A 12,064-nucleotide genomic window follows, 5' to 3' on the forward strand; every position below is an offset into this window, starting at 1 on the left:
TAGAAGGCGTACAAAATAATAATCATAATAATAACATAACAAATTTAAAACATTAAAAATTCATAAAAACAACAATAACAAATGTAGTTTAAATATTCTCAACCTGTCATTCTAAAGTATAATCTATTTGGACGCTAGAGGGCAGTAATTCCTTCCGCGTTAGCTTAAACTCGGTAATCGATTAGTTGAGTCTGAAAGGTGTTTCGGTCGAAGTCCAGCAGATGCAAAGAAAAACGGGTTTAATCTAAAAGTTGAGGATGTTTCACACAAAAGCATTTTGCACTTTGTTTATTTTTTGACAGTAGCGTTTACTTGCGTCCGTGTCAGTCATGCAGCAGTCGGTCGACTGTCTTGTTCGGGTTCTGGAATCCTACAGAGGAAGAGACAAACTCGTGAGTATTACGTGCACTGCTCTTTGACTGTTGACACTTGTCATAAAAGTCTCAAAAAGGTTCAATTCCAGCTCACAAATAAACTCCCCTTAGATTTATATAAAGTAAAAAAAATCAAATAAAAAAAAAAGGAAATTGGACTGAAACTCGAATTATCTATTTTAATTGAGTGATGACTGATCAGGACCATATGGTAATGATAATTACAGCAACATTAATATTACTGATATATTTATTATAATAGCTAAGGGCTCTCTTCCAATAAAATATATTATTGGTCCATAATTACTGAAAAGAAAGCAACATAAATTTAAAATGAAGTCATTTCAAGCGTGTTTATACTCACTCAAGGGTATTAATATACAAATTTATGTTCATCAAGCCCCTAATAAAAAATGTTTGACTCACTCACATGTACAAGTTAAAACACCGAAATGGCCGTAAAGTTAATTCCCTTTTTTTAGTGATATTTAATGTACTAAACGTGTCTGAGCCTGACACTGTGTAAATATGTATTCAACAAAATTAAAAAAGTAAATAACGTGAAGAAGCTCAAACACATGCTGTCATGCAAGTTTCTGACACAATGTTTTCTCTGCTCACAGATCAGAACACTTTGCTATGGCTCACAGCTGGTTGGAGGCCTTCTGTCACCCAAGGCTGAGGTTGATGCTTCATCCCACAACCTTGGGAAAAGTCTGCTGCTCTTTTCTGCTCAGCTCAGCCATTGCAGGACGGTGCTGAGGCTGTTTGATGATCTGTCCATGCTGGCGTATTCCTACAGTTACGGATTTGGAGCCAAGGTGTCCTTTTCTTCTTCTAATGGTTGACATATGTTTCACATGTTCAACACATGTTGTCTGTAGGAGAAAGATGGAATCGTGCGCTGGATATCAGTGCTCACAAATGTGGCCGACCAACTCTACTACCCGTGCGAACACGTGGCCTGGGCCGCTGACGCTCACCTCGTCGGGGTGAAGTCGGAAAGATGGTGGCACATCAGCACGGTGCTGTGGGGAACCTCGCTGCTGTTGGCGATACTTAGGTGAAGTCAAAGCTGAATACCACATTGAACTCAATGTAACATTTTTATAATTTAATTTTTCAATATGATTTGTGACATTCAAATTGTGTGCTCTTCAGGTCGCTCAGAGTTCGCATGCTGCTCAAGAAGGAGCTTACAGTGCCGTGAAAAAGTTTGTGAACCCTTAGGATTTTACAATATATTTGCATTTTTTTAAAGAAATAACGGAGACAAGTTCACAATAGTGTTACAGAATGGTGACACATTGCCATTATGGCTGAATACAAATTAATAGGACTATATTTTAACTATAAACACACAAGAATAACAAAATAATGAAAACGCAGTTGTGAATAAGTTTGTGAACCCTTGCCAACAGTCAGAGTTAATAGCTTGTTGCACCTCCTTTAGCAGCAATGACTTCTTGCAATCTTTTCTTGTAAGTACTGACGAGTCTCTCACATCGAGCTGGGGAGATTTTGGGCCACTCCTCCCTGCAGAACTGCTTCAGTTGTCCAAGGTTTGATGGTTTTCTTTGGTGCACTGCTTTTTTCAGGTCCGACCACAACATTTCTATCGGATTTAAGTCTGGACTTTGACTGGGCCACTCCAGAACATTGAATTTTTTCTTTTTGAGCCATTCCGATGTTGATTTACTTGCATGCTTTGGATCATTGTCCTGTTGCAGCATCCAGTTTCTTCCTAACTTGAGCTTCTTTACAGACGGTTTAACGTTTTCTTCCAGAATATTTTGGTAAACCTCGGAATTCATGATTCCTTCTATGATGGTAAGTTGCCCTGGTCCTGCTGCTGCAAAGCAGCCCCATACGAGTACTCGTCCTCCTCCATGTTTTACAGTAGGGATGAGGTGCTTTTGTTGATAAGCTGTGTTTGGTCGTCTCCAAACAAATCTGTTTTGATTTTGGCCAAAAAGTTCTATTTTAGATTCATCAGTCCATAAAATGTTGTTCCAAAATTCTTGAGGCTTTCCTATGTGCTCTTGAGCAAATTTTAACCGAGCTGCAATATTCTTTTTTGATAGTAATGGCTTCTTCCTTGCTACCCTTCCATGAAGGTTATTCTGAGCCAGTCTTTTTCTGATGGTGCTGTCATGAACTTCAATTCCTTTGCTTGAGAGAGATTTCTGAAGGTCTCTAGAGGTAAGTCTGGGGTTATCAGTGACTTCTCTCACCATCTCTCTTTCTGCTCTGCCTGTTATCTTCCTTGGACGACCAGATCTTCGAAGTGAAGTAGTTACTCCATGTTCTTGGTACTTGTAAATCACTTGTCTTACAGTTGAAACATGTAGCTGCAGATCTTTGGCTATGGTTTTGTAACCTTTTCCAGATTTGTGAGCTGCAATTATTGCTCCTCTGTGGTCTGGAGACAGCTCTTTAGATCTTCCCATTGCTAGATTTGTAATGTTTGTGTCCACGCAGGTATAGCTCTACTAAATGACAAGTACATTCAGGTGAGTATACAACAAGTGTGGCTTTAAGGTCTGTCAAGTCACATGAAATTACCCGAAGTCATCTAGTATTGAAAGACATGTCACACAGTCAGTTTTAACTTCTATAGGTGGAAAGGTTCACAAACTTATTCACACCTGTGTTTTGATTTTTTTGCTATTTTCTTATGCTTCCTGTTAAAACAGGGTTTTGCAGATTTGTGTCAATGCTAACTAGCCTTGTGTCAATATCCTGTAACACTTTTGTAAACTTGTCACCGTCATTTCTTTAAAAAAAGTGCAAATATATTGTAAAATCCTAAGGGTTCACAAACTTTTTCACGGCACTGTAGGAGATGTGTCAAAGGTGGAAGCAGGTGGTGTATCTACAGCTTTTTATTCATAATCTCCCTTGCTCATTTGTTTCATCTAAAACTTTTTTCCACCTTCCACAGCTACGTTCAGATCCATCGGCAGATGCAGGTGGAGCTGCTTTCGATCCTTGGATCTATGGCAGACCTGAGTAACGCCATCCACTGGATGCCTCACGGTTTCTTGTGGGCAGGACGATTCCCTCCTTGGCTAGTAGGACTGATGGGTACTATCTCTTCTCTTGTGGCTTTGATCAAGATGAACGCGGGAGACTGTGACTGAACATGATGGACGCTTTGGTCAGCACTGCAGCAAATATTGGATAAATTTCAAGAGCACGCTAATCGTGCTCTGCAGCATAAGACTTATTGACACTTACCTATGTCCAATTTATTCAATGCGTGTTTGTTTTTTCTTTTATTTGGGAAGAATGACAAAAAACAAACTTACTCAAGAGTTAAAATCCAATTCTTAGTACAAAAACATCAAACAGTTCAAGATAATACAAAAACATTAAGCAATTCAAGGTAACATCAGGCAGCGGTAATAATACTCAAACCTATTTTCCACAGTTCCTCAGTTGGATGCATTCATGAATGTATGGATAATCAACAGATGATTAAAATCATCTTCAAAACTTTATGTAGAGCTGCTTTTCTCGCCCGCACATTTGTGCTTGTCAGCTTCACTTTTACGAAAGAATCGTTTGTAACACACAGCACAGCTGTAAGGTTTCACCCTGGTGTGTGTGTTCATATGTGCCATCAAATGTGTCTTCTGAAGAAATTTTAAATCACATTCCGAGCAAGCAAAAGGTCTTTCTCCCGTGTGTGTTCTCATGTGACATGCTAAATTGCTCTGCTGTGCGAACCCTGCAAAGCAAACTGAGCAAGTAAAGGGTCTTTCTCCAGTGTGTGTCCTTGTGTGTGCGTCCAAACCATTCTTAGTAGAAAATCTACTACTGCAAAGTGAGCAAGAAAATGGTTTCTCCCCAGTGTGTGTCAACATGTGGTTTTCAAGGCTGGCCTTGCTTGCAATTCCTTTTCCACAAACTGAGCAGAGAAAAGGTCTTTCTCCCGTGTGCACACTCATGTGCTTTTCAAGTCGCTGCTTAAAAGGGAAACCTTTACCACACTCTGAACAAGAAAATGGTTTTTCCGGACAGTGTACTCTGGCATGGATTACGGCTCTCTGCCGAGTTGAGTAACTCTTACCACATGTTGCGCAGGTATGTATTTTCTCCCCTTTTGGTGTAGTTTGTGTTGTCACGTGTTTTGCGTAATGTTTCCTAAATTGACCCCGTCGTGGCACAATTTTATGGCAAATGCGACACAGCCGTGCGTAGACACTTAAACGTCGTCTTTTGCTCTTCAAAGGTTTTTGGGGTTCATCACTGTCTTCATCCTCTGAAGAGTCAGACACCACGATAGGTGGAATGGAACCCAAGCGTTTTTGGTTTCCATCAGCAATTGTAGTCGACCTGCTGCTTCGAGGCTCCACCTTCATATTTTTTTCTCTTTCACTGTGACGGAGCTTAAGTTCCTGTTCACGATTCCTAGAGGTGGTAGAGAGTTGCGTGGTCTGAGTCTGATCCGGTCCTTGAATCTGCACTGGCTGTGCTTGAACGTGTGAGGGCTCTGGCAAGTTCTGCTGCCTGAAGGTCCATGGCATTTGTACAAAAGGAACCTGTACAAACAGCTGACCTAGGGAATACAAAGAACAAAAAGAAGTCAAATCATTTGCATGTCATAGGCCACCTTCTCATCTACATTACAAAATGTCGGCACCTTGTATTGTTTGCTGATATGGTGACATCCATCTGCTTCTGTTCTGGTGAAAGGCGCTGAGTACCATCTCCTGACTTTGTTGGTAGTGATGTTGCCAAGACTGATAATCTGCGTGATTCTGCTGGTTAAAGGCGTTGCCTTCCTTCTCCTGACTTTGTTGGTCGTGTCGGTGCCAAGACTGATATTGAGCATTGTTCTCCAGTTGGTTCTCCGGTCTTTGATTCCAATCACCTCCTTGATTGACGTGGAATTGCGTGTATGCATCACCTCCTTGATTGAACCAGAGTGGCATGTATGCATAACCTCCTTGATTGAACCAGACTGGCGTGTATGCATGCAGGTAGTGGTGATGAGGGTTCTCTGGCTCCGATTGCATGATGGTGGAGATCTATGTCTGTTTCATTCACAGGCAACAAATAGACATCTGCAGAATACAAAACATAGATCAGCGTTGAGCGAGAAACAGATAGCATGACAGTTTGCATTTTATAGTATGAAATAAGGCGACCCCGGACCAGAAAAAGTTGAAAATAAGCATAGATAATCTCATTTTTAAATGTAAACAGCAACAAGGGGCCATGATATGAAGCATGGCTGAGCGCTAATAAAATACATAAATGCATTTCCTGCACTTTTTCCCATAGGAGATATTGCACACACAAAAAGAAAAAAACTTAACCTTGCAAAATAAAAAGTTTTAAATGCGGAGTACATGCACAATTTTACTTACCGCCAGCCCGAAATCCAACCACCACAACATCAACAGCAACCTCCAGACAATGTGGAGTTTTATATAGGGTAGGGAGAGAGGGGGTGGGATCCGCGCGCCTTTTCCGCGACCTTTCCCCTTTGTGTCATGCAAATTAGATGATCGTAAATACCTCTGTGGGCTCTGATCTTCCCTGAGACCATAAGCATATTCAAGCAACCAAATGAATGGGGAGACTGGCGGCATGCAACTCTTTGTCTTCTCTCCTTGCAAGGCGCCAGCAGGTCTATTTGTCCATTGGTTTACATATCAGACAGTAACTTTAGGTTAAGTTGCAAAACTTTGTTTTATATTTGCTTCTGCACTTATTAATGAATATTTGAGTTTCACTAAAGGTGGACTACACTACAACAAATCACGCAATATATTCGTATTAATTGGGATGCATGCTCAAAAGTTTATTTAGATCGATGTGTGTTTTTTTCGATTGGGCAGGTCTGGGCTACGCGTGTGACGTCAGCTATTGACTTCGTGATGCATTCAAAAACTACCTTTTTATAAACTTTTTGCCACCCCTTCTTTGATATTATAGAAAACTTTAACATTATTACTGCCTGTATTGTGTGATTTCATATCAGATGAAAATTCCTGACAAATAAATATGAATGTTAATTCGTTAAAAATATACAACACACATTTAGCTTGCGAATATTCCTGTTGGATAGCCGTGTACTTAGAACAACTATAAAACCTGAATGCAACTTAATTTTCCCCAAACAACGTCAGCAAGTAAATAATGAAGCCAAAGTGTAGCTTCGGGGGATGGCACCATGAAGAGAAAACCTTTATAGTCCTTCGAATTCTTTGAAGGATTTCATGCTTTTGTTGTTGTTAGAATGAAGAATAAAATCCAAGTCTGGGTAAGATTGCAATACTTGTTCATACATGTCGCGTTCTCTCCGTGTGAGCACAAAGAAAATCAGATGAGATCTTCTCCCCTTACTCACATTAGTGCATTCCGTTCAAATATTTATTTCTTCGAGTTTATTTTCTACTTTTTAAAGTGACCCGCTAGCTCTCGGCTTCGTCAATGCTTAATTTAGTGAGCCCACGGTTCAGTTTAAATTCTTGTCGTTTTTTTTTAATTCGCTAACTTTAACGCCAGTCATCGGTTTATTTGGTTCATTCTTGTAGTTGACTCGTATCATTTGCATTCACACATGTTGCATTGTACTTTGTCCTCCTTATCACAAAGGCCAAAGGTCATGTGTTTGCAAAGCGACAATCTAATTGTGGTCTGCATTCCAGCATAATTAAGCATTCATGTCATGGTCATCTTTATGAATACAATGTGGCATGTTTTGACTTCCAACAGGCTCCGTCGAATCATTTGCATCACACATGTCCTGCTTATCTCAAAGCGACCATCTTATTGTGGTCTGTATTCCAGTGTAGTCAGGCATTCATCTATTGTTCAACTTTATCAATAAAATTGTGCATTGTTTTGGCTTCCAACAGGCTCAGTTTAAAAAATGGAACCCGTCCGCAGCTCTCTTGATGTGTCATCTTCTGCACCCTCGGAAAACCAGAGCTTGACTCCTAATGGAAGAGGTTCTGGCGTTGATGAGCTCCATTCCCAGGTTGGGGAATTGGAATCGCTCGATATGATAGAGCCTCCTCCGTTAGACTGGAAGTCCGACTCGTCCGCCGAAGCTGGCTCAACAGAACTGGACGACGCCGGCTTCCTCTCGCCTTTTGGCGATCTAGAAAAGGCGAGCTCGGATGACCTCCGTACGAACGGCACGACGGCTTTGCTCGATGTGAACCAGCAGGAGGTTGAGACAAACACAGAGTCGGAAAAGGAGAATGAAGGGGGAGTGGAAGATGATGCAAATGTGGGGGATGAGGAAGCGAACCAAATACAAGGCGATGAAGACCACACCCGTATCCAAACGTTGCTCTGTCAACTTCAGAGGATGGGTGACGAAGCTCATACTCCCCCCAGGACACCACCTTGCCTCAACGAGCGTCCACATTTGGGGCCTTGTGATCTTGAGGAATCTTCTTCACTATCGACGTCACTAGAGGACAGCAGTGAAACGACTGGTTTGTTATTTTCTGAAAGCCACCAGAGAGACGTGTTGGGACTGCTGCGGTGCACAGACGTCGTCGGCACGACGCCCCATGGCAGCTGCCTTCCCCACACACGGGATATGGATGCCGTCGTGTCCGTTTCCTACAGTCAGGAAGATGCCCAGAGTTTCTGGGGGCTGCAGCGGGAAGAAGAACCTGTCGATTCACTGTCTGACGGAGACTTCCCTGATCCGGTGTGGGTGAAATTGAGGGAAGAGGCTCGAGGGGAGGAAGGTTCTGCAGAGAGGGAACAGGTCGGTCAACTGTTAAGTTTATTTTAAACTAATAGTAAGAACAGAAAATCCAACGGTGTGTTTGTTAGCTTTATTTATGCAAAGAGCACTTTTTCCATTCAATATTATATATTATGATCATATAATGTGGTGATAGGCAAAACCTCAAAAATTTAATTTAAAAAAATTAATTTTGAATCACGACCTAATTTGTACTGTGTTTTACTAACTTTGTTTGCGTAACATATTTATCAAAATTGGTTTAACCCATAACCTAAATATTAGCAACCTCAAGTATTGATTGCAATCTGATTATGTTCTTCACAGAACGCCGATGACCGTCCTTCATACAAAGACGGTAAGTCTATCTCTATTATTTTGGTCATGGAGAAGCTGTTCAATGCATATTTGATGTCTTTTCCTTCAAGTGCTAAATTAATCAACAGGTCATTCTAGAAGCTGGATAATGTGTCCTCCTGGGCTCTTAGTAAATGGACTTTATCTACAGTGGCATGTAGATTGGACTTCTCTATCAATTGTATCAAAAATAATCTAAAGTGATTCACCTTCCAGTACCTGGCCCATGTGATCCTGAAGATCTCTTGGATGGTGTCATATTTGGTGCCAAGTACTTGGGTTCTACTCAGCTCAAGTCTGAGAAGAACCCATCTACCAATGCCCGGATGGCGCAGGCTCAGGAGGCGGTGGATCGTATTAAGGTAAAGTCCATCGTCTGCTCACCATGGATGGTAAATGTAACATCAGCTGTCTCCTTAATAATTCCTTCTAATTTATTTCAGGCTCCAGAAGATGAAACCCAACCAATGACAGAGGTGGATCTATTTATCTCCACTCAGAGGATCAAAGTTCTTTCTGCTGATACGCAGGTGGTATTTGAAAAAAGAAAAAAAAAATCCAAACATGCCAACACCTTACATGTGTCCTGTGTCCACCCAGGAGGCCATGATGGATCACTCTCTGCAGATGATTTCTTACATCGCAGATATTGGAGATATTGTGGTCCTCATGGCACGCAGGAAGCGAAAAGGGCAGGAAAGTTCCCCATCTTCATCCTCCTCATCCTCCAAACCTCAGAAGTGCTTAATGCTCTGCCACGTCTTCTCCTCTGTGGATGTGAGTTTGAAAATTGGTTGTCGCTAATGTTTATCCTGCAAAAATGACCCAACCTTTGCATCTCCATCCAGGCCCAGGTGATAGCTCAGGCTATCGGCCAGGCATTCGGAGTGGCCTACCAGCAGTTCCTTCATACCAGTGGCATCAAGGCCAGCGATCTGAAGCCTGGCGAGTACAGTGACTACTTGGAAAATCAGGAACTCTACAATGGAGACCTGGCGCACTTTTCTGATTCCCAGAACATCAGAGAGGTATCTACACTATGTCAAGGATTTTCCGACGACGATGGCAGCTTAAATTACTTTGATTGTTCTCGGGTCAGTCGTGCCGCTAGTAGCCTGATCCACAACAGCTAGCCGGCTACCCGACTCCTCCGTCAGGCGCGATCGAGTTACACGACGGCTCCGAACTCATGAAATACGCTCGTGTTTAACCCTTTACAAAAATAATGAGGCGAAATTTTGATTGATGCTATCAAAAAGGGATTTAATTAACACTATATTTCTCCCAATTTGTGGTTCAGGTTGTTATCACCAAGGCACCGGGGGAAATATTAGGGTTGGCAGTGGTGGAATCAGGCTGGGGCTCCATTGTGCCCACGGTGATGGTGGCCAATCTTCTTCACGGAGGTCCCGCTGAGCGCTGTGGCGAACTCAGTATCGGTGATCGTATCATGTCTGTCAACGGTACCAGCATGGTTGGTCTGCCCATCACTACATGCCAAAATATCATTCAGGTAAGAAATAAAATGGCCATCAATGAAAAATGGATTGGAAACGTGAACAAATTGTGGATTAAAATGCAACTACTAATTTCAGGATTTGAAAAGCCAGAAGTATGTTAAGATCAGCATCGTTCACTGCCCTCCTGTCACCATGGCGATTATCAGGAGACCAGATCCGAAGTATCAGCTCGGTTTCAGTGTGGAGGATGGAATCGTAAGTCAAGTTTGTGTTTTATTATTCGGTCTGCTCGGTTGGGATCAAAATGCTCATCTACAAAAATCTGAGCTAGATTTTGAAAAAAAAATCTGCTGTTATTGTTGGAGATGCCTAAATAAATGGAATCAGTACAATTGGCAAATATAAACAAATAGATTTTCTTGAGTGTTTATTTGAATTAATATTTCGATTTTGACACTTTTTTTGTTTTCCAATCTTTGTCTTTAAAATATGTTTTCGTCCTCAGATCTGTAGTCTTATGCGAGGTGGTATCGCGGAAAGAGGAGGCATCCGAGTTGGACACCGCATCATTGAAATTAACGGACAGAGCGTCGTTGCCACACCACATGATAAAATCATTCAGATCCTGACTAACGCAATAGGAGAGGTAATAACGATGCACAAATCATCATCATAACGTTCAATTTCAGATGTTTTCTTTCGGTGACAAAATTATTTCAGGCCCAAAACTTTGCACATCGTTAGACTCAACTTCAAACGCTCACAGTTAGATGCATTTTTTTGTATTGTAGAGTCATGTACATTTTTTTTTTCTTCTCCATAGATTCACTTGAAGACCATGCCAGCCTCAACATATCGGCTTTTAACCGGACAAGAGCAGCCAGTGTTTCTTTGACAAGTCCAGCTGATCAGTGTTATAAGATCCACAAACATTTGCAATTACAACATAGCCACTTTGAACACAACTAAGTACTGTCCGTTTTATATACCGTCAAAAACACTGAGTTGGATTTATTACGCTTAGTTTAAATGTAGGTAAGAAACAAGGTTGTAAGTAGCTGAACTCAACTAAAGCATACGTAGGTGCAGTGTTTTACGCTTTATGGATTTACATAATAATGAACATTAATAATAAGCACATCTAATGGCCCTTTAGGTCTTCCAGTTTATGTTTTTTGTGTGCCTGACCTGAAAGTGCTCAGAGAAAGTAAGTACTCTCGCATTCTGGTTTCATTCATATAATGTGCTTTCAGACTTCTCGATATGCATATTGAAAGATAACTGCCGCTTGACAGAGACTTCTATATTTTTTAATCAAATTGCTCTTTTGTATTTTCATTACACACACCGTATGTGGGATATTGACATGTGGTGTTCTTTTGTATGCATAAAGAATGTGACGCAACCGGTATTTGTATGACATAATGGCCACAACATGAGGATCACTTAGACAGCATAAAAAAAAATCATAATAAACATAATTGTGTTGGATTTGGATCGAAGAGAGATTAATGTCGTATTGGGTTTGGAGCTCACGTTGATGCAAGGCCAGCTGAGAGCTTTACTGGGGGTACGCACATTAAGCTCGGTGGTGGCATTTTGGAGGAAATGACACTGCAATGTGAGATATCCTCCATTGCGGTTTTCTCTTTGGGTTTTTCTCATATTCAGACAGCAGATTTGAAATATGGTGAACTGTTGTCTCTTAAAACTTTTATTTGATAAACAACACAATTTTACTCGTCGTACATTTTTCATCTTGCAACAATTGACACAATAAGATTTCAGTCGTTTCCTTGAGGGTCTCTTGGTGAGCTTCAGGCTGCCTTCATAGTGATAAATGTGACATTGTAATATTTGATGTGAATAAACGAAACAAAAAAAGTATCTAAGCAAAGTTGGATGTTCTTACAGTGTGGGTTTGTCAATGATTTCCTGTTAATCCGGTTGATAAAGTTACTGTTTACACTATCGTTTGTATCTAATCTGACTTTGTAACCTCGATGGTATGTTTTGTGAATTTGTTGTTTGCTATTTCTGTATTTATATTTTCAACAGGCTCTGTGTACTTTTTGGAATTAAGTTTGTCGGAAGAAAAATAGTAAAATACCCTCAAATATTCCAAAGACGTCAACAAATATTAGTTAGTC

General features: G+C 41.0%; 2 protein-coding genes and 1 long non-coding RNA gene across 3 annotated transcripts; 2 read left to right on the top strand and 1 right to left on the bottom strand.

The window, feature by feature from the left end:
- Nucleotides 1-26: 26 nt before the first annotated feature.
- pex11g (peroxisomal biogenesis factor 11 gamma) lies at nt 27-4,145 on the top strand. The gene is made up of 6 exons (XM_049729820.2): nt 27-392; nt 998-1,195; nt 1,259-1,437; nt 1,536-1,571; nt 3,214-3,240; nt 3,319-4,145. The coding sequence occupies exons 1-6, from the start codon at nt 330-332 to the stop codon at nt 3,515-3,517; spliced, it is 702 nt and encodes a 233-aa protein (XP_049585777.1). The 5' UTR covers nt 27-329; the 3' UTR covers nt 3,518-4,145.
- Nucleotides 4,146-4,179: 34 nt separating this feature from the next.
- On the bottom strand, nt 4,180-5,868 carry LOC125974854 (uncharacterized). Its single transcript, XR_011087535.1, has 3 exons — nt 5,753-5,868; nt 5,023-5,446; nt 4,180-4,938 (listed from the first exon to the last, which is right to left on the bottom strand). It is a non-coding gene; the product is annotated as an uncharacterized lncRNA (long non-coding RNA).
- Nucleotides 5,869-6,484: 616 nt separating this feature from the next.
- si:ch73-40i7.5 (amyloid-beta A4 precursor protein-binding family A member 3) lies at nt 6,485-11,811 on the top strand. The gene is made up of 11 exons (XM_049729674.1): nt 6,485-6,651; nt 7,250-8,118; nt 8,425-8,455; nt 8,671-8,816; nt 8,898-8,984; nt 9,055-9,231; nt 9,303-9,482; nt 9,755-9,967; nt 10,050-10,169; nt 10,420-10,560; nt 10,738-11,811. Exons 2-11 carry the CDS (start codon nt 7,264-7,266, stop codon nt 10,807-10,809), a joined length of 2,022 nt encoding a protein of 673 aa, XP_049585631.1. The 5' UTR covers nt 6,485-6,651; nt 7,250-7,263; the 3' UTR covers nt 10,810-11,811.
- Nucleotides 11,812-12,064: the final 253 nt, after the last annotated feature.

Source organism: Syngnathus scovelli, chromosome 10 (genome assembly GCF_024217435.2).
Source record: "Syngnathus scovelli strain Florida chromosome 10, RoL_Ssco_1.2, whole genome shotgun sequence".
NCBI lineage: Eukaryota > Metazoa > Chordata > Actinopteri > Syngnathiformes > Syngnathidae > Syngnathus > Syngnathus scovelli.